This window comes from Mauremys reevesii, linkage group 24 (genome assembly GCF_016161935.1).
Source record: "Mauremys reevesii isolate NIE-2019 linkage group 24, ASM1616193v1, whole genome shotgun sequence".
In the NCBI taxonomy this organism is placed as follows: Eukaryota; Metazoa; Chordata; order Testudines; family Geoemydidae; genus Mauremys; species Mauremys reevesii.
Window position 1 is genome coordinate 14,050,848 of NC_052646.1, and position 22,298 is coordinate 14,073,145.

General features: G+C 47.7%; 1 protein-coding gene across 1 annotated transcript in view; it reads right to left on the reverse strand.

The window, feature by feature from the left end:
- LOC120390531 (IgGFc-binding protein-like) overlaps nucleotides 1–9,697 on the reverse strand; it is a 68,535-nt gene extending 58,838 nt beyond the window's left edge. Inside the window, 6 exon segments of the mRNA XM_039513260.1 lie at nucleotides 390–979; nucleotides 1,716–2,283; nucleotides 4,219–4,817; nucleotides 6,518–7,091; nucleotides 8,032–8,372; nucleotides 8,629–9,697. Of these exon segments, the coding sequence (XP_039369194.1) occupies nucleotides 390–979; nucleotides 1,716–2,283; nucleotides 4,219–4,817; nucleotides 6,518–7,091; nucleotides 8,032–8,372; nucleotides 8,629–9,673 (3,717 nt within the window). The 5' untranslated portion in view covers nucleotides 9,674–9,697.
- Nucleotides 9,698–22,298: the final 12,601 nt, after the last annotated feature.

Consider the following 22,298-nt stretch of genomic DNA (forward strand, 5'->3'; position numbering starts at 1 on the left):
CTCAATTAAGTTATGGCCATTTCTGCTGTCACTGACCCCAAGGTAAATCCAGGGTCACCTCGTTCAGTGCAATGGCATCAGGGCCCGATTCTGATCTCAGTTCCCTGGGCTTACTCTGCAATCACCCACTGAGTGCAATGAGCTGAGGGCTGGATTCCGATCTCACTTGTCCCAGAGAAAATCCAAAGCAATTCTGCTTTCTTCAGCGGGATGCCTCTGGATTGGCACTGGTGCCAATAAGTTCAGGATCAGATCCTGGGTATTTGACCCCTCCTGCCTACACGCTCCTAATGAATGACCAAGGAGACAAGTGCCCCTTGCATTGCCACATCGGTGGGCTGCCCCATTGCAGGGTTCAGCCCCATGGGAACATCTTGAGCAGGACTTACCATGACAAGCCCCTTCCTGTTCTGCAGCAGGGTGAGCGTGAGCCCGTAGACCTCCACGGACACCAGCTTGGTGACAGACACCTTCCCATTGCCCCAGGGCACATTCTCCACCTTCACCGAGAAGGACGTCAGGTTCCCGGTGTTGGTGCAGGTCTTGGCCAGGATGTAGGTGCAGGTGCCTTGGAAATCGAAGGCGACCCCATCGAAGGAGAGGTAGTGGGGGTCCCCAGCAGCAGAACATGTTGCGGATCCGACAGGGTGGCATTTCCGGATGCCATTCACCAGCTTGCACTCCTCATTAGGGCGGCAGGACAACCCCTTACACACCACGTCTCCGCTGGCCTGGCACACACACTGCTCCTGGCACGTTGGGTGGAAAGTCTCCCCAGCCTTATAATAAAATCCCAGGTAGACACATCCACATTGGGATATAGGGACACACTCATCACCGCTGAGCACAAAGCCCTCATCACACACGCAGCCTTCCCAGCACTGAGCCGAGCACTGAACTGGGGTGTAGAGGCTGCTGCAGGTTGACTGGCAGCCCCGGGCACAGACCTCGTAATGGCTGTTTTGTGCACAGGAGGGACCTGCCATTGAAACAACAAGACGTTAGCATCCCATAAAAGAGAACTAGATGGATTCTGAACTATTTAACAATGTAAGGGCTGGAGAAGGGAGCCTGATGACAGCCCTGGACAACAGAGTCTGTTGGGTGCAGTATAGGAAGCCGCCGGGAAAACTTCCATCATATTGTGCCTTGCCAGTATGTCATTGTTGGACCCCTTGTCAGAGGAGAGTTCAGTCTCCATGGTCTGTTCATCTCTTGACCCCTTCTGACACTGGCAACTCAGGGGTATTTAGTTCCAGTTATTACCGTGAGCTCTGTGACAGGCTCATTTGTCCAATAAGGACCTTCATGAGATTCACATGCTCACGAAATACAGGCCCCATATCCCATTCCCTGGACAACCCACACTGAGTCAACTTCTCACCCCCAGGCAGGGGGAATTCGCATCCTCCAAGTGACAGGCCCTGAATTCCAATTCCCTGACCCTGAGCCAGTCAGTTCCTGTCTTGGCGTCAGATTAGAGCTTGTGCCCCCTAGGGGGAAAATCCCATTATCCTCTCACATGCCCACCCTGAGCTGGCCAGTCCCCCAACTCTGGGGCTGGATCAGAGCCCGCACCCCCTAGGGCAGAAACATCTCATATCCCCTTCCCTGAAAACCAAATACTTGTCTTTCCCTTGAGCAAAGGCCCTGTTTTCTTTCCCTCGCGCATTAACTTTCATCCCAGAAGATGGTCCCAAGCTGCTTCCACTTACTGCAGAAGGAGTTGGTCCTCCAGGCATAGATAGTCACCCCAGCAGCATGGCAGGCTGTGGCATAGCTGGTGATAAGCTGGCATATCACAGCTTGTTGGCCTTTGAAGATGCAATAGTCGTACACGCAGTCTTGGAAGTAGCCCTCGGGGTTGACTTTGCTGTGACACTCTCGGAAGGGGCCGCTCTTGTCTAGGAGGATCCCACACTCCCCATTCATTCCTCTTTGGCGTCTCTCAACAGCCTCTAGATCTGAGCACTCGTCCTTGGTAATCTCCACACAGCCGGGGATATCCTTCACCTTCCAGCTCTGCCCAAAGACTGTTGGGTTTGGGGCCAATGTGCCACCCCTCGTGGTCAACTCATCACCCTTGTCCCCGTTGAAGTTCCCACAGAGACCGCACACGGCTCCAGCGTAGGTGCTTGGAGCAGTGACAGTGATCCGGCCCTGCCAGTCAAAGGTGACGGTGAGACCGAAGTCAGTCTGGAGCACTGCTGCCTGCCCCCTCCGGTATATGGAGATCTTGCTGTCGTTGGTGCTATGTGGTAGGTTGATCAGCACGCTGTTCACCTGGGATCAATGCCAAGGGATCAGTGAGAATGGTCTGACACTGAGCAAGCAACTCTGAACCTGCCCTCTAAAGAACTTTACAGGTAGAGCTGGTTGAAAACAAAACCCAAATGGTGAATTTTTATTTCATTTTCATTCTCTTCGTTTTTTATTTTCCTTTTTTTAAAACGTTTTTTAAACTATGTTTCAGTTTCCCATTTGCAGGTTAAGTAGTTTTTGAAAATGAATGTTTATTGATTCCAAAACCAAACATTTTCAATTTGGGAATGTTTTTGAGTCATAAAAAAATCCTACCCATTTTTTTGTTCATGGTGACTGATTAAAATTGCCAATACAAACCTCCCAAATGAACCCAATGCAACTAAACACAAAAAGAAAAAATACATAAGAAGAGCGACAAATGAACACAAAAAAGGAAGCAAGCTAATGAATCTGAGGAGAAATAACTTGCAATTAGAGCTGGTTGGGATTCTCCAGCAGAATGATTTTTGCAGCAGAAAATGCAGTTTCTGAACATTTGAAATTTACTACCAGAGAAATTTGATTTTGCTGGAATTTTTCTATTTTCCTGACAGGAAAATGAAAATGAAATATTAACGTTGGGACAATTCAACCTGAACTGGAATATTTCATTTTTTAACTGCCCCACAACGTTTCATTTTGAGTCAGTTAAAAAACAATTAAACGTCTTTTCTCTCTGGCACATTGCCTTATGGGAGTTGTAGTTCCAGTCCCCCTTGTCGCCAATGGGCTGGGCTCCCTGGGGGACTATAGCTCCCAGTAATAGATTTCCACTCTTTGGAGCATCATGGGTATCACATGACTCTGATTGTATTATGGGAGATATAGTCCCCCGGGAGAAAATGGTGTCAGAAACTACAGCTCCCATCAGGGAATAGGGAAATACGATTTAATCTTGAAATGTGGCTGAAGAAGCTGGATCAGAACATTCCTGTTTGAGTTGCTTGAAAGGTTTCATTCACTTGAACATATTAAAATGGCATATTTTGACATTTCAACTTTTTTACCCCATTTTGGGATGAAAACACAATTTGGAAAGATCTAAACTTCCTGTGAGGTTCACAGTCCACATTTCATTCAGCTCCGCTTGCCATGCGGACATACACGGAGAAGCCTTATTTGTATAGCAGCAATGCGGAAAGTAAGGTTCGGCTGATTATCTACATGAAATTACATCTGAGCTGGAGGAACTGAAAGAGGCACAAGCAAATGTGGATGCAATTCCAGGCAGTTCCAAAGTAGAGGTTGCTGAATAATGGGTTTTTCAGATTGCTGGCAATTGTGTGTGTGTTTGTGTGTATGTGTGGCAATTGTGTGTGTGTGTGTGTACATATATATTGGGTGAAACTAAACTTTTCATCTGACCCAAAACAAAATGTTTTGGTTGAATTTTGAGCATTTTTTGTGTTTTGGATAGTTTTGAAAATAAAATTAAAGCAAATTTTCAATTAAAAGTCATTTCAAACTGATTTTTTTAAATGTCAAAATGGAGCATTTGATTGTTTTGGATTTTTTTTTTTAGGGTTTCATTCATATTGAAACAATGTGATGAAACCAACACAAATTTTCCAAATATTTTGGTGTCGCTGAACCTGCATATTTTTTTTTACCAAAAAAGGTTTTGTATGAAAACTGTCAGCCAGCTAAAGTCCAGTTATCCATCAGAATTTTCAGCATATTAAGAGAACTGCCTAAGTGTGCTGAAAAGGTGGTTCAATTAAACATCTAGGCACAGAGTCCTGGAGAAAGGAAAGGAAAAAGAAAAGAAAAAAGGTAAAATGAGCGAACTCAGGAAAGAAGAAAAGAATGACGACTGACCACAGGAAAAGAAAAAAGGTTCGGTGGCTAAACATGGCAAAGGAAGACAGGTCTGATGACTGACCAGGAAAGGGCAGAAGGGTTTGATAAACTCACCATGACTCTGCCGGGGTTTTCCCTGCTGATCACAATGTCAACCTCATAGACTTTGACCTGCACAACTTTGGTGAAGGACACGACTTGGCTGCCCCGATGGTCGTTCTGAACTAGGACCTGGAAATCCACCAGGTCCTGGCTTTTGATGCACAGCCCGGTGAACTGATACAGGCAGGTGCCCTGGAAGTCAAACTTCTTCCCATCAAAGCTGATGTAGTGAGGATCCCCCGAAGCTGAGCAGGTTCCATAGCTGCTGGGGTAGCAGTTCTGGATGCCATTCTCTACCCGGCACTGCTCCCCAGTCCTGCACCCTGAGGCCTGGCAGCTCACTTGCCTGGTTTGGGGATCACAGAGGCACCGTCTGGTGCAGGTGCTGTCCCCCCAGAATTGCTCTCCAAGGGCATATAGATGCCCGTTGAACTTGCACCCACAGCTGGCTTTGGGGATGCATTTTCCAGCATCCAGCACGAAGCCCTCATTGCACTGGCAGGTCTCCACGCAGGGTAAGGAGCAGTTGTTAGGGGCTGCTTGGTCATTGCAGGTGGCAGGACACGCGGAGCCACAGAGCTGGTACTGGCTGTTCTCCGGGCAGGGCAGAGCTGTCAAAAGAACAGGACACTGAGGTCACTGGAAATATTGCTCCCCTGTAGCATTAAACAGTTTGGCACAGGTCTAAGGAGGCCCAGCTGGAAATTCTACATCATAGCAGCCCCTAATGATACTCCTTAACCTACAGTCAGCTCTGACCCATAGAACTAGAGATGTCACAGCCCCCGTCACCTTCAGCCCATGGTTTTGTCAGCCTAGCTTTAAATGACTGAAGCAATGAGGCTCCCACCCGTCCTAAGTCAGTAGGCTGATAGACTTCACCATTAGGACATTTTTCCCTTGCTCCATCTTGTCCCATTACTGTTAGATAGACCCACTGGGACTACCATGAACTGGGACTACCATAAACATTTTCCCTACCCACTTCCTCACCTCAGATCTACTGAGAGGGTTGTCTCGTCCACCACTTATGCCTAGTCCACACGAGAAAGAGTATGCTGGAATAGCAATACCGCAAACTCCCCTAGTGGGGATAGAACTTATACCAGCAAAAGAGTCCTTATGCTGATAGAGCTCATACCATTTCCCCAGATGAATTAAGCTATGATGGCAAAAGGACTCTGCTGGGTCCTGTGTCCAGCTGTGGTCACCCATGTTGAAGAAAGATCAAATCAGAGCGGGGTAGATGCAGAGAAGGGCTAGTAGGATGATATGGGGAATGGAGGTCTATTTTAAGAGAATAGACTAAAAGAGCTTCTCTTATTTAACCTAGCAAAGAAGGGGATGTAATTTCTCTCCATAAATACATTGAGGGGAATACCAAGGAGGGAAAAGAAATGTTTAAACGAAAGGAAAACATTGGCACAAGAGCAAAGGAGGCTAAACTGACCATGAGTCATGAAACAGATTTGCAATAGGAGCAGTTGGGGAAAGAACTTCATGATTTGAAAAGGGAGCCTGATAAAATTCTGAACGGGATTGTATGACAGGATGCATACTGGAGGGACTGGATGCAATGACCCAGGAGGTCCCTTCCAGTACTGTGTTCCTATGTTTGCCAGTATAATTGTGTCAACACTAGGGTTGTTTGCTGGTATAAAACTGTCACAAAGAATCAGAGCCCTAACTGCCATTCTTATGATGGCAAATGTTTCTAGCATAGAGATGGCTTGAGTCATCAGTTAGCCAAGCTATGCACAATGTTTCCTTCTTATTCAGTCCCCGTCTCTTTAATTATTTGCACTGGCTATTTTTCAAATTCCCCCAACAGCCAAGGTTGAGGCCGGAACCTCTGCTGAAGTCAAGGAAGTCATGCCAAGTTCCACCAGAGATGGAACTGTCTCATTATTGTTAGTTATAGGTGCCTAACAAGTGTTAAAAGAAGACAGAGCTATTCAACAGAAGCCAACTGGGGACCACTGAGGTGTGATACAGAGAGATCAATTCTCATTATGATGTTCCAAAGGCACTTAAACATCTATCTGTGTAGTCCTACCACATCCATGATATCTCAGAGCCTCCATAATATTTACACTCAGTTCTACAAATCTCTTTAGGCCTCTTGAGGACCTGTTCCCATTCACATTTTGCCATTAACTTCAAACTCTGATACTAAAACCTGCTCCCTTTAGCTCATGAGCCAGCATTTGGCTGGGATGATTAGGGGTTGAACTAGATGACCTCCTGAGGTCTCTTCCAACCCTAATATTCTATGATTCTATGATCTCTTTGTCACCCTGGGTATACTCACAGCACCTCGTGGGTGTCCTCCAGTCAGAGATGGCCACCCCCTCTCTCCGGCAAGCATCAGCATAGCTTGTCAGCGCCTGGCACAGCATCTCCTTGAGGCCGTCGTTCATGCACAGGTCATAGACGCAGTTGTCCAGGTAGATTTGGGGGTCAATCACGGAGTGGCATTGGCTGAAGAGGCCACCCGCCTCTTTGGTGATCCAACCGCAGAAGGGCTCAGCTTTGTACCTGCCAACCAGCTCTGGGGAGCAGCTCTTGCACTCCCCGTGGCAGTCGTCCCAGCAGAACCTGTCCCCGTCCTCCACCTTCCAGCTCCTCCCGAACTCCACGGGGCTGGCAGCCAGTGTCCCAGACGGGGTGGCAAAGTCATCCCTGGCATCCCCGTTGTAGTTGCCACATAGGCCGCACATGCTCTCCCAGAAGCTGCTGGAGATCTTCACCACCAGGGAGCTGCTCCAGTCGTAGGAGACCCTCAGGGAGAAGTCAGTCTCGATGACCACAGAGCCCCCACTCTGATACACCCTCAGCTTCCCCTCGAGCACAGAGATGGGGAGGCGGGAGCGCTGGTCATTCACCTGGGAAATTGAACCACAAGAAACTATCATTGTTTTGGGTGCATTACCCAGAGGAATCTGGCACAGTAAGGGACTGAGGCTGCTTTGTGCCACTGATAAATAATGATAAGATGAGATTTGCAAGTTTAGCTAGGGGATTTAGCCACACAACTCCCATTAATTGCCACGTAGTTACATACCCAAATCAGCCTTGGAAATCTCAGCCACAGATTTTTCTATACAAAGCCACCATTAGCGTGACATGCTGTGCTGAAGACAGAGGCAGAGAGTTACATGAGCAACTTGGGGGCGGGGGGGGCATTCCAGAGCTGGGATAGTAGAGCTATGTGTATGTGGGGACTGGAGGGGGCAGCCCAGGGCTGCAATAGCTGGGGGGAGATTGTGGGTCTTGGTTGATGGTCACCAGCAGATCTGTGTGTATGTGGAGAGCCCAGGGCTGGAGTTGCAGGGGGACTGTCAGTTTAGACTGAGGCACTGGCAGAGCTGGGTGTGAGGTGATCCCAGGTCAGGATTAAAGGGCATTGGCAGAGGTGAGGGGAAAGCGGGAAAAACCGGGGCTGGAATAGCAGGGGGCTGTGGGTTAGGATTAAGGGGCACTGGCAGAGGTGAGGTGAAAGGGGGGAGGCCAGAGCTGGAATAGCAGGGGGCTGTGGGTTAGGATTAAGGGGCACTGGCAGAGTTGCGGGGAAAGGGGGGGGATACCAGGGCTGGAATTGCAAGGGGATGTGTGATAGGATTAAGGGGCACTGGCAGAGTTGAAGGAAGAGGAGGAACCCAGGGCTGGAATAGCAAGCGAGCTATTATTCAAATCTGAAGTAAAACTCTGTCGTAAAACTTTCCAGCAGCTGCCATATGTGACTTTATGTTAGCATCACCAAATCTACCCTTAAAACATAAGCAGAAAACAAAATATCAGTATTTATTCACATTGCTCTCTTACCCTCACAAACCCAGTCTCAGATCTAATCACTGAGACAGTGACATTATAGACTTCAACCGTCACATAACCAACATAGGAAACACGCGTGTTGCCCCTGTTGTTGTTCTTGGCCTTGACACTGAATGACGGGAGAGTTGAGTCTGAGCCACAGGTCTTGGCGATGGTGTAGGTGCAGGTGCCCATGAAGTCGAAATTCCGCCCATCGAAGGTGTGATAATGTGGGTCTCCCTGAGCCCAGCAGGTGGATTCTGACTCAGCCACACACTCCGGGCGGCCATCTACAATCTGACACGTCTCTTTCTTCCTGCATTGAACAGTGCTGCAGGACAGGGTCGGGTTACCTAGAAAGATTCAACCGGCCAGTTATACAAGAGCTCACTTATGCCATGTACTGGCAGGCATTGAAACAATCTGTTTGCTGTGCATTTTTCAGCCACTAGCAGTCTCAGTGCAGGATGAGGGGGCTGGTAAACAAAGGTGACAAAGCTTTATTTCAAGCTGTGTGCAGTCTCTTTGTGTATATGTGTTGCCATATCCCATTCTATGGAGGATTGGGGGAGGGAGGGTGGCTTTTATTTACACCCAAAATTGACTTACTGTGTGCACAAATGCCGGATGAGCCATATCCACCATGATCGTTCCCTCCAAAGCTCAGCAGACCGAAGGGAGAGGTTGGGTGCTGTATGGAAAGGGCACTAATCCCTATGCCGAAGCTGTACTCTCCCCAAGAATACTCCGTGCCGGGGATCTGCCTCCACTGGACATTTCCTATGGCTCTCTGATCAGAGGTGATCCTGCCAGACTCTGAGCTCTTGACTATGATCAACACATGGTTCTCAAACTCCTTCAACCCGTCAATGTGGTAGGATTGGCAGTAGCTTATGATGGGTGGGATGTTGATGAAGAATGGGTCATATGTGGATTTCCCATTTTTAGCACCAGTGAAGAAGAGAAGAACCTGGATGCCGGCGCTAGCAGAGATGTAAAGTGGATGAGAGACTCGGACTTCAAATTCAACAACCTGCCCAGCCAATATGTTGCGGGAAGCTCGTGTGGGCCCTGACTGATAGTCAATGCGTGTGTTTTGGGAGGCGATGATGTACGCAATGTCATACTTGTTCTGGAAGGACAGAGGAGGGATGATGTATGTGCTGCCCCAGCTGGAGACGGGCAGGAGCTGCTCGACAGCGTGATCACAAGCGGTGTTTTTTTCAGCACAGCTGTGCCCAGTCAAGACGGCCACATGTTCCCGAGACTCAATCTTGGTACCAGATAAATCAACTAAGCTTTGCAGTTGCAAGGCTTGGTAGGGAGCGAGGGTAACAGTGAGTTTACGCCCAGCAGCATAGATCCACCCTTTGAACAGTACAGCCCCTTTCAAGTAAATATCAACTGTAGTGGGAGCCTGCCCTGCTACGACAGCAAACTCTTTGTAGCTTCCTAAATGGAAACCAGGTGGACTTACAATGTAATATACAGTACCCAACTTCTCAGTGGGGTACACTACAGTGGTAGCAATGGAATTGGGCTTTGAGTTAACAGACAGGACAGAGATGTCTTTGTCAGCCTGAATCAGGATGGTGCTATCAAACATTTTGCTCCCAAACATCTCTACAGAGGCTGGGATCTGCACGGTCACCATCTGTCCTTCTCCAACAGGTGTCACTCTCTGGAACGTACCCTTGTTCACCGTCACAGTAACCGTAGTGGAGGCATGGTAACCAGTGATGAACAGCTTGCAATCTGCTCCGACACTTTCGACATGGTTTTGCATGAAGACTGTAATGAATTCTTTCCCACGGAAACTTGCTCTGCAAAGACCTGAAAGTAACAGATTGTGGATTAAGAAAGAGGATCAGAAACCCCACACCAAATCACAGCTGGGAAAAGAACCCAAGTGTCCCAACTTCCAGATTCATTGCTCTAAGCAAGAGATACTAGTTACCCACCCACGTAGGGAATAGAACGCTGGAGTCCTACTCCTAGGCTCTCTTAGTTCAACCCTAAACCCCACTTTCCTTCCAGACTTAAAAATAGAAACCAGGAGTCCTGACTTCCAGACCCCTCTGCTCTAACCATTAGACTGGCATTGTCCTCTCGGAGAAGGGAGAACATGCAAAAGAAGACCTATCATGAAGAAGACCAAATACGAGGAAGAACGACTTAATAACAGTAGGAAATAAAGTATGAAGAAGAAGCTTAAATGTGAAAAAAGACCAGACATGAAGAAAGCAAATCAACCATCGCAGAGAACTCTGAACTTGAAAAACAAGGACAACTGAATATGAATACAAAGAAAAAGACTGCACACAAAGAAGTGCCACTAAACACAGGGACAAGGAAGACCAAATGTGAAGAAGACGGAAAACAGAGAAGATGAGAACCAACATGAAGAACAGTAACTCCGCATTTAACATTGTAGTTCTGTTCCTGAAAAATGCAACTTTAAGTGAAACAATGTTAAACAAATCCAATTTTCCCATAAATTGGGGGGTTAGGTTCCAAGGAATTTTTTGGTGGGCAGACAAAAGGCATTATATACTGTACAGTACTGTACTGTGGTGGGGAGGTGTCCCTATCTTACCCCTGGGGCTCAGGGCTGGGGGTGCAGGGTCTGGGGGGGAGTTAGGGTGCAGGAGGGTGCTCAGAGTGGGGTACAGGGCCTGGGAGGGAGTTAGGGTGCAGGAGGGTGCTCAGAGTGGGGTGCAGGGTCTGGGAGGGAGTTAGGGTGCGGGAGGGTGCTCAGGGTGGGGTGCAGGGTCTGGGAGGGAGTTAGGGTGCGGGAGGGTGCTCAGAGTGGGGTACAGGGCCTGGGAGGGAGTTAGGGTGCAGGAGGGCGCTCAGAGTGGGGTGCAGGGTCTGGCAGGGAGTTAGGGTGCAGGAGGGCGCTCAGGGTGGGGGTGCGGGAGGAGGCTCAGGGCTGGGGCAGGCAGGAGGTGCAGAGCACTTACCTGGGGCAGCTCCTGTTTGATGCAGGGGGTGTGCAGGTGGCTCTGCACAGCGCAGCACCATCTCCATGGCCACGATTCTGGGAGCTGCTCCACCCCCCCTCCCCGGCAAGCAGGGCCCCCGGAACGCAGGGGCTGCAGGGGCTGCAGGGCCCTGGGCTAAGGGGTCCCTGGGGCCCTGGCCTGCAGCTCTAAAGCCCCTTTCAGAATGCAGCCCTGCGAGCATGGGCTGGAGGCCTCAGGAGGAAGAGGGGCAGCCGTGCAGGTGCCAGAGAGAAGCAGCTCTTTCCTCTTCAAAGCCGGCCAGAGAGAAGCCTCTGCTCCTCCTGAGTCCTCTGGCCCATGCTCGCAGGGCCGCATTCCGAAAGGGGCTTTAGAGCTGCAGGCCAGGGCCTCAGGGCCCCCCTAGCCCAGGACCCTGCAGCCCCTGTGTTCTGGATGGCCCTGCCTGCCGGGGGGGGGGGGCAGCTTCCCTGCTCGCTCCCTCCCTCCCAGAAAATCCTAAGAACCACCAAACAGCTGGGGGAAGCGCTGGGAGGGAGGGAGGGGGAGGAGGCAGAGAAGAGGAACTTGTGCAATGCTCCCTTGTAAAGTCTGCCAAAGACATTATAAGGGAGCGTTAGCCAACTTTAAATGAGTATGTTCCCTAATGGAGCAGCGACATAACTTCGAAAAAATGTTAAGCAGGAGGACGGTAACTGAGGAGTTACTGAAACTTGAAAATGATGGAGAAGAATGACTGAGCACAAGTGAGAGAAAAGATTGAACAAAAAGAAGCCAGAACAAGAAGCCAGAACAAGATGAAGAGCGAGCATAAAGAAATCCAAATGTGAAGAAGATTGAGCATGAAGAGGCCAGAACAAGAAGAATGAGCATGAAGAAATCCAAACTTAAAGAATAATGCAGAGTATGAAGAAGACACAAGAAGAATGAGCATGAAGAAATACATATTTGTAGAAGAATATTCAGTACAAAGAACATGAGAGAAAAAGACTGAGTATGAAGACAGAACAAGATGAAGAATGCGTATGAAAAAATCTAGACTTGAAGATTGAGAAAGAACAAAAAAGCATTAAGAATTCCAAAAAAAGAAGAAAATCAAATTAAAAAGGAATGAATGAAGAAGACCAAACAGAGAGATAACTGAGCACAAAGAAAGCTAAAAAAAATAAGATGAAAAAAATCAAAGAAAAAAAATGAAAAACCAACAGGTTGTTTACAGTTTCTGTTTAAATTTTTCAAAATCCAAAAAATTTCAAGGGGGGAAAAAATCCATCAGTTTCACAAAAGTTATTTTAAAAAGGCCATTTAAAATGAGAATTCTTTTCATTTAAAAAACCTGAAACCAGCTTGACTATTAAGCCTTCTGAAGACACCTGTGCAGCTTTGACTAAAGCTGACACTGGGCTTCATAAGGCATGGGTTCTGTGCACAGGTCTGACCCTAGTTTGCTGGGTGACTGTAGGCAAAGAACTTCCCTTTTCTGTGCCTTAATTTCTCCAACTGTAAAATGGGGATAATGACCTGCTTTGTACAGCAGTTTGAAATCTACTGATGATAAGGCCTGGGTAGGAAATGATATTCCTCCCATGAGATTTTTCAATATTTCTAAAATTTTTCCCATTCCAGATTTGAATGAAAAATGGAAATGCTGAAAATTTTTGCAAACTGAAACTCTGACTTTCTTTCAGTTTGGATTAATTGAAATGTTTTGATTTGATCATTTCAAAATACTTTGTTCCAATTTTGATCTCTTTTTTTACATAGTTTTAGAATAAATTAATTTACATTTCAAAACAAAAAGTCATTTTGAAATGAAAGAAAGATTTTTTTGTTGTGAAATTGTCGAAACGGGATGTAGGGTGGCAGAGGTGGGGCTAGAGGAGGGGTACGGCATTTGGTAATGGGCATTTTGAAGGGTCAGGGAGAATCTGTGAGCTCAGCACAGTCTGGTGGCACTTTACACAGGTCTGAGCACTTTGCTTTCAGTTGGGGTCTTTAGCACGAGGTTCTGCAGTATAAGGATAAGGCCTTCGTCTGCAGCCAGATTAAAAGAGCAGCCAAGCAGCAGCCATTAGCTAAGAAGCAGGAAGTCACCTCCTCACATTCCATCTAAATTACATTAAAGCAACGTCGGATCAGGCTGGTAAGAAGGACGTCCCATCCTAATGGCACCCACTGTCACCAGGTAAAAAACAGATCTTAAGATGTTAGTTTGATAGTGTCACAACCCAGTGGCCCCCTCCCTCAGGGGGTCCCCTGGGGAGGCAGATCAGCATTGTATGTTGCTAACACTTGCAAGCATCGCAAGGCATTTTGGGAAGGCTTAAAGGGTTAAAGGTATGAATGCGGAACAAAAGGTTTCTTTACAGGTGACAAAAGGCCGGAGGGGGAGGAAAGGAGAAAAAAACAGGGTTAACTTGATGTTCCAGCTACACCCAAAGATAAGGCGCTGACTCCAGCCCAAGGCCATTGCACACACTCTGCTACCTGCCAAGAAGGAAGCGAGGGATTCCCACCCCCTGACCAGCCGGAAGAAATGAGAGTGGCTGAACAAATTGCAGGGGCCGCAAAAAAAGTAAAACAACAAGGGAAAAATAACCGTCTCATGGCTGCCGGTGTGTTTTGGGGGAAACTGAGAAGGCCACAGAAAGCCAGTTTGGATTGGTACAAAGAGCACCAGGAACAGAGGCCCCTGAACAAAAACACCTCCAAAAGAACCCAGGACTTAAAAGCCCTCCTGAGAGCCAAAGCAAGTCAGAGATCACAGTGGACCCCAAACAACCTGGGCCCAGGACAAGAACTCCCGTCCACCCCCTTTCTTCTTATATTACACCCAAGCTTGGCCAGCCTCAGGTAGTGCGGGTGTGAGTATGAAAGTGGGTTAGGGCTTGGGGCACTAATGCTTTCTTCCGTCCTCTGAGTGACATGGGGAACACACACCCCCAGCACTCTCCCGCTATTTTATTAATAAAGCTTTAAATCTTAGACACTTGGTGTGTTTCGTCATCTCCTCCCCAAACAATCCTGTGACCTCAGCCTGATCACCTAATGCCTCAGGCAAATTGGTAACAAAAATCTGTCACAATAGCATCCTGTCTGTCAAGAAATCACTTATCAATGGTTGTGGTTGTGAAATTCCCATTTCTTTATTGGTTTGTCATTATGGTCCCCACTTCCCTATTGTTTGTCTGTATGGTCTCTGTCTGGTTCTTTAATTGTTTCTGTCTGTTACATAATTAATTTTGCTAGGTGCAAATTAATTAAGGTGGTGGGATAGGATTGGTTAGAGAATTTTGTTATGCTGTGTTAGGATTGGTTAGTACAATTTTAGTATCATGATTGGTTCAGGTACAGCTACAAAGGACTCAAGTTTCACTATATCAACTGAGGTCCTAAAGGAAGTTCTTTGGGAACCAACTCCAGGACACAGCCCCAAGAACAGAGCTGCCAGACCTCAATGCTCTGCCAATGACACTGGGCAGAAACTGGAGTCCCCCAAATGGACCTGATCCTGACTGGCCAGCAGGGAAAGTTCATCTGTCTTACTGGGAGTTGTGAGCACTGTATGTGTAGCCTGTACATTTTGGTTTTGGTGATTGTTAATAAATAGAGGTTATGTAGGATATTACTGTTAAAGGCTCTTTCACTGGTTAAAGACCCCATAAACCTGCTAAAAATTAAGCCCTGAGTCCAAAGGGAAAGGGTGTTTGCTCTGAGTTCACAGGGAAAGGCTGTTTGCTCTGAGCCCATGGAGGAGTAGAGCCCAGAGCCCACAGAGGGGTAAAGTTAGGTGTTTTTCGCCTGGAGCCCTAGGAACTGGGAAAGGGTCGGGGTGCCTAAATTAAGAGGGTTATGCCTTGAGCCCTAGGAACTGGGTAAAGGTGGGTGCCCTTGAGTGTGTGGGTAACAACAGGAGAGACCAAAACCTCCTAAGTCACGATACACCTGTGAGAGCCAGTAGCATTGTCAGTGTCTCTCAAAACTGAAAAAAAACAGGCCAAAACACACACTATCATCTTAATTTTTAAAAAACCTCATGATTTTAGAGCTCATGAGCAGGGGGTTGGACTAGCTGACCTCCTGAGGTCCCTTCCAATCCTAATCTTCTCTGATTCTAACCCTCTCTTTGTTAAATTAAATAAATTGAGCTCTGTGAGTCAATCACTAGGAGACAAGCTTTCCAATCCTTTAATCATTCTTGTGGGTCTTCTCTGAACCTTCTCCAGCTGGTCAACATCCTTCTTGACTTGTGGACTCTAGACCTGGACATGGCAGCAGTCATACCGGAGCCAAATGCAGAGGTAACATAACCTCCCTACTCCTAATGGATAGTCTCCTGTTTATCTAAGTATGTGACTACATGGATATAGTGAAGAGACTTGAATCAGATCACCCTGGAGTTGCCGGGACCAGCACCCTGTTCTGTTGCAGCCTAGTATGACATTCTGCCAACTAGACCACACCATATGGCAGGCCCTGCAGCTGCACCAGCTCAATAGTCCAGACTCCCTAATAAGTCAGCAAGGCTGCCAGATGGCCCACTCTGCCTGACTGGCTGACAGGGGTGGCTCTAGACATTTTGCCGCCCCAAGCACAGCAGCCTGCCGCAAGGGGCGCTCTGCCGGTCGCCGATCCTGCGGCTCCGGTGGACCTCGAAGCCGCAGGACCAGCTGACCCTCCGCAGGCACACTTGCGGGAGGTCCACCAGAACCGTGGGACCAGCAGACCCTCCGCAGGCATGCCGCCAAAGGCTGTCTGCCTGCCGCCCTCCCAGCGACCGGCAAAGCGCCCCAAGCACGCGCTTGGTGTGCTGGGGCCTGGAGCCACCCCTGCTGGCTGAGGAAGCTAGCAACCCCCTGGCTGCTCAATGCACATGCCCGTGGACTCTTTGCCTCGCTGTGCTTGTCTCTTTCCAAGCCCTACTCCTGCTTTGGTAATAGGTAATAATTGGAGATATACCCATTTCCTAGAACTGGAAGGGACCTTGAAAGGTCATCGAGTCCAGCCCCCTGCCTTCACTGGCAGGACCAATTTTTGCCCCAGATCCCTAAGTGGCCCCCTCAAGGATTGAACTCACAACCCTGAGTTTAGCAGGCCAATGCTCAAACCACTGAGCTATCCCTCCTCCATGGCTCCAGCCCAGATCCTGCTCTGCACCCAGTCTTGATGCAGTTCTGTCTCAGCCTCGCTCCTGCCTTTCCTGGTCATCTGGTTCCGATCTTCAGTTCTTATTCCCGAGTCTGACTTTGTCTCAACCCTTGGCTCTGGCATTTGGGCTCTGACTGCAGTTCTGACCTTTCGCTCTGATTCTGTCTTGACCCTTGGCTCTAGCATGCAGACTCTGTCTCTGGTTCTGACTTTGGTCCTGGTTCTATGTCTTGGCCCTTGGTTCTGGCATTGGGATTCTGACCTCGGTTTTGACCTTCAGCCCTGGTTCTGGCTCCCTCGACCATTGGTTCTCACACTCAGACTCAGACCACTAGGCCTGACTGCCTATGATCTGGTCTTCTGACACCACACCACCTGGCCTTCATTCTATTGGCGTATTGTCTGACCACTAAGTGGCAGTAGAGGTGAACTACTAGATTGTAAATTCTTGTTCTGTGTACAGCATAAGGGATATATAGACCAGATATGCCTGGAATGATTAATAACTAATGATTCCTTCTGGCCCTCAACCATTAGAAAACCTCTTCACCTCTGTTATCCCAAAATAGGATCCATCTATGAAGACAGTAAGAAAATGGTTCACATCATGTGAGACACTTTGTCTAAGAACCCATGGATCAGCCAAGGTTGAGCATTCCCCTCCCCAGCTATAGAAATTAAATTTGGCGGAGGGATAGCTCAGTGGTTTGAGCATTGGCCTACTAAACCCAGGATAGTGAATTCAATCCTTGAAGGGGCCACTTAGGGATCTGGGGCAAAAACCGGTACTTGGTCCTGCTAGTGAAGGCAGGGGGCTGGACTTGATGACTTTTCAGGGTCCCTTCCAGTTCTATGAGCTAGGATAGGTATATCTCCATATATTAAAATGGCTGAATTAGAATATTGTTAATCACCTAGGCAAGAATCTCTTATAATTTGCATAAGTATAAACCTCTTTCTCCCCCGCAACCTAGCTAAAAAACTCCAAGTTATTAAAGAAGAGTCAGACCCTGATTTCCTGTGCAAAGTGGCCTATTGCACATTGAGTAGATCAAGAGGTGGGTGGGGAAGCTGCAAGTTAAACAAACTAGAAATGTGGCTGTAAGGCTGAAAGGTCCAATTGGGTGAACTGTTACCCCAAGAAATCCAAGCCACGTGTTTTCACCCCAAATAATAACCTATACATTGTTTCCTTCTAAACCAAATATATTGTGAATAATCTGTTTTTACCCTAAATTAGAATCTGCACATTTGTTTGCTTTGTGAATCAGAACTGCATCCTGCTATATGTGGAACACACATCTCATGTTCTGTAGTAAGTCTTAATGCTCAGTATAATCAAAGACTGTGTGGAGTGTGTTCTCCAAATTGAGAAGATTATAAGGATTGTGTTGGTTTCCATTGTAAATAACTGTTGCACGCTGGAAGTAATAGGAATTGTCTGGCACAAGGAGAATGGTAAGATATATAAACCAGGGTATAACTGTGGTATATTAACAGAGATTGCTTGAAAGGAGAGGATCCAAACTGATCGAAGGGGACAATTACGAAATACCATCATTAAAATGAATCAAACTTAAAAAGCCTCCAATCAGAAAAGGATTGAAGACATTTGCTGTTCACTATCACCATTTATGGGATACCAATGGAAGCCAGAGAGAAAGAGCTGCACCCACATGGCACATGTCCAATAGGAGTTAGAAGGTGGCCCCCTCCAATGAGCCCTGAAACAAAGTTCTATAAACTGGGGTCACCAGGTGCTCAAGAGAGTGAGTTGACTGAACCCAACACAAGAAGCTACAGAATTCTGAGTGCGACCTACGCCCGGACCAGCCATGTGGAAAGGACACTCCCCCATCCCAGGGCTAAGAGGATAACAAGTAGCTGTGAGATTTCATTTAATAGATTGTATTTCCCCTTCTATTCTTTAATATAAAGAACTGTAGGTTACAGGGGAGGCTCTAGCCATTTCACCACCCCAAGCACAGCGGCACGCCGCAGGGGGCACTCTGCCCGTCGCCGGTCCCGCGGCTCCGGTGGACCTCCCGTAGACATGACCTGCAGAGGGTCCGCTGGTCCCGCGGCTCCGGTGGACCTCCTGCAGACGTGCCTGCGGGAGGTCCACCGGAGCCACCTGCCACCCTCCCGGCGATCGGCAGAGCGCCCCCCGTGGCGTGCTGGGGCCTGGATCCACCCCTGATAGGTTATCTCAGGGCCACCCGGGAGGAGTGGGGGAGCAAGTGGGGCAATATGCCCCAGGCCCCGGGCCCTACAGGGGCCCCCACGAGACTATAGTATGCTATAGTATTGCAACTTTTTTTTATAGAAGGGGCCCCTGTAATTGCTTTGCTCCAGGCCCCCTGAATCCTGTGGGTGGCCCTGGATTATCTTGCTGAGTCTGCACCCTCTCATGAGACCTCAGTAACCGTATTTGAGATTTTTAACTTCTTTATAAGTCCAAGCAAATTGCCCTAAGAGAGAATTGCTTTAAGAAATTGCTTTTAATATTCTAAACGTGTCCCTTTTGCACCAATGTAGGCAAAGAGAAGTGATCACACTCTTCAAAGTGCCTTGGAGACAAGGGAGCCCTGGGCAGTGTGATAAATGTGGTAGGTACTAAAGAATTGAGAACTGTTGATTATACTACCTTAGGGGCCCGCTATAACATATTACCAAGGTTCAATACCGCTGTTTTGGTGGGGCAGCGCTGGGGAAAGAGAGTTTGTTTCCACTGGACGGGCGGTGCTGGGGGGAGGGGTATTTCGGGGCTGGGCGGCACTGGGGGAGTTTTTCAGGGGCTGGGTGGTGCTGGGGGCGTCGGTGGGGCCGGGGGGGTTCAGCCCTCAGCTGTTTTCTTTGGAGTAATATGGCCCTCGTCGCTTTACAAGTTGTGCAGGCCTGAGCTATGAGGCTGGGAGTACCTTTCCTAGATCTGAAGAAGAGCTCTGTGTGGCTCAAAAGCTCATCTCTCCCACCAGCAGAAGTTGGTCCAATAAAAGATATTATCTCCCCTACCTTGTCTCGCTAATGTCCTGGGACCAACAAGGCTACAACAGCCCTCCCTTACATCTGTTCAGTTCTCAGTTAACAGCATCTCCCACTGATGTCAACATGCCAAATGGCTGAGTGCTCAATGCCCCTGATTTCAGCTCATGCTTTAGCTACAAGGAGCCCAAACCCAGAGGCTCCTTGAGTTCAATAGGAATGTGTCCAAATCAGATTGTTGAGTGGTTCAAGAAACAGAAGTTACTGCTGTGCTGAAAGCAGAGTCTATTGTTAGGCTGGGAAGGGTTATACTTTTATTGGTAAATGTCCTTGTCACCATACACGCAACACCGCCAAAAACAGTCATTCCTGCGTGACTAATCAAAGTGCTGCTTGAGAACTTTACTAGCGTTTGATTGCACTCTATTTACTTTGTATATTTTGACGTGTGAGGTAGATAATTGGAGTTTTAACCATTATACAGCTTTCACTCTTTGAATCTGAACCTCTACTGTCATTAATAATTAGTGTCTGAGCCCCCCACCCATGTTAGACATCCCCCATGATTTCCCACAACTCTGAAAATAAAAGTGAAAAAATGCTTAAAAATCAATATTAATATTACCTCCCTACCATGCTGACCACAACTGTTTCCTTTTTCTCCCCTGTCTGTCTGATTGCCTCTGTTCTCTTATACTCAGGCTGTCAGCTCATTGGGGTGGGGACCATCTCTTTGCTCTGTTGTTTGTACAGCATCTGGTGCCGTGGAGTCATGGTCTAGGACTGGGGCACCACAGTGCTACCGTAACACCTCATAAAGATCAATAATAATTTATCAGGAGATGGGACAAAATTTTCAAATCTGCATACCTAAAGTTAGACCCTTAAATAGAACTGGTCCAAACTTGGAAATTTCATTCCATGGGTAATTCTGAGATTTCCTTTTCAAGATTTCCTTTTGTCCCAAATCAGAAAGAAACACTGATTTTTTTCCCCTGAAAATGAAATTTCATCTTGAGTCAACTGAAACATTTTGATAAAACTGAAATGTTTCATTTTGATTTTGAATGCTTTTATTTTGTGAAAAAGTATAAGAGACTATAAAATACATTTTACAGTGAAAAGCTGTTTTGAAATGAAAAATGAGAAACATTTCATTCTGAAAACGTGCACCTGTTCCATTTTGACATCATCGAAATCATAGAGTCACAGACTTTAAGGCCAGAAGGGAGCACCAAATTACCTAGCTGGCCTCCTGAACGTCACAGGACACCAAAACCATTAAGAAGCCTCACACCAAACCCAACAACCAAAATGAGACCAAAGAATAGTGTGGAAGAAAAAGGCCCAGGTAGGGACCGTTGAATCACGGAAGTCAACGAATGGCTATGCAGGTGGTGGAGAGAAGTCTTTGGATTCTTTGACCATGGGATGGCGTTCCAAGAAGAAGGATTGCTAGGCAGAGATGGGCTCCACCTAATGAAGAGAGGGAAGCACATCTTCACAAGCAGGCTGGCTAACCTAGGGAGAAGGGCTTTAAACTAGGTTCACCGGGGGAAGGAGACCAAAGCCCTGAGGTAAGTGGGGGAAGTGGGATACCAGGAGGAAGCACGAGCAGGAGACTGCAAGAGGGGAGGACTCCTGCCTCATACTGAGAAAGCAGGATGATCAGCAAGTTATCTTAAATGCCTATTGTGACAGACCCAAACCAGTGGAGTCCAGGAGTCTGGTAGAGGGCAAATATACTGGTCACTGGATGAGTAGTTTTCTGTTCCCTGAGTGACCAGAGCAGGGGCTGCACTAGAGTAATCAGGAACCTGCTAGAACCAATTAAGGCAGACAGGCTGATTAGAACACCTGCAGCCAATCAAGGCAGGCTAATCAGGGCACCTGGGTTTAGGTTTAGGATAAAGGTGTTTGGAGGAGGCCATGGGGAAGTAGCCCAGGGAGTTGTAGCTATCATGCAGCTGTTACAGGAGGCACTATAGACAGCTGCGATCCACAGGGCCCTGGGCTGGAACCCGGAGTAGAGGGGGGGGGGCAGGTTCCCCCCAAACCTCCCAACTCCTGATCAGACACAGGAGGAGTTGACCCAGACTGTGGGGAAGATCACTGAGGTGAGCAAATCTGCCAATAAGCACAGAACCCACCAAGGTAGAGGAGGAACTTTGTCACACTATGCACAAATGCAAGAAGCCTGAGAAACAAGCAGGGAGAACTGGAAGTCCTGGCACAGTCAAGGAATTATGATGTAATTGGAATAACAGAGACTTGGTGGGATAACTCACATGACTGGAGTACTGTCATGGATGGATATAAACTGTTCAGAAAAGACAGGCAGGGCAGAAAAGGTGGGGGAGTTGCATTTTATGTAAGGGCTAGTCTACACTTACCAGCCGGGTCGACGCGGTGAGTTCGACTTCTCGGAGTTCGAACTATCGCGTCTAATCTGGACGCGATAGTTCGAACTCCGGAAGCGCCGCGGTCGACTCTGGTACTCCACCACTGCAAAAGGCGGTGGCGGAGTCGACCTTGGAGCCCGCGGACTTCGATTCCGCGGCGTCTGGACGGGTGAGTAGTTCGAACTAGGGTACTTCGAATTCAGCTACGCTATTCACGTAGCTGAACTTGCGTACCCTAGTTCGACCCCCGCCCTTAGTGTAGACCTGCCCTAAGAGAGCAGTATGACTGCTCAGAGTATGAAACTGCAGAAAAACCTGAGAGTCTATGGATTAATTTTAGAAGTGTGAGAGACTTTGACTCCCTCAGGGGAGTGATGGGCTGGATCCACTGGGAAAATAACATGAGGGGGAGAGGAGTCCAGGAGAGCCGGCTGTATTTTGGAAAATCCTTATTAAGGTTTCAGGAACAAACCACCCCGATGTGTAGAACAAATAGTAAATATGGCAGGCGACCAGATTGGCTTAACAGTGAAATCCTTGCTGATCTTAAATGCAAAAAAGAAGCTTACAAGAAGTGGAAGCTTGGACAAATGACCAGGAAGGAGTATAAAAATATTGCTCAGGCTCACAGGAGTGAAATCAGGAAGGACAAATCACACTTGGAGTTGTAGCTAGCAAGGGATGTTAAGAGTAACAAGAAGGGTACTTTAGCAACAAGGTGGTCAAGGAAAGAGTGGGCCCCTTACTGAATGGGGGAGGCAACCTAGTGCCAGAGGATGTG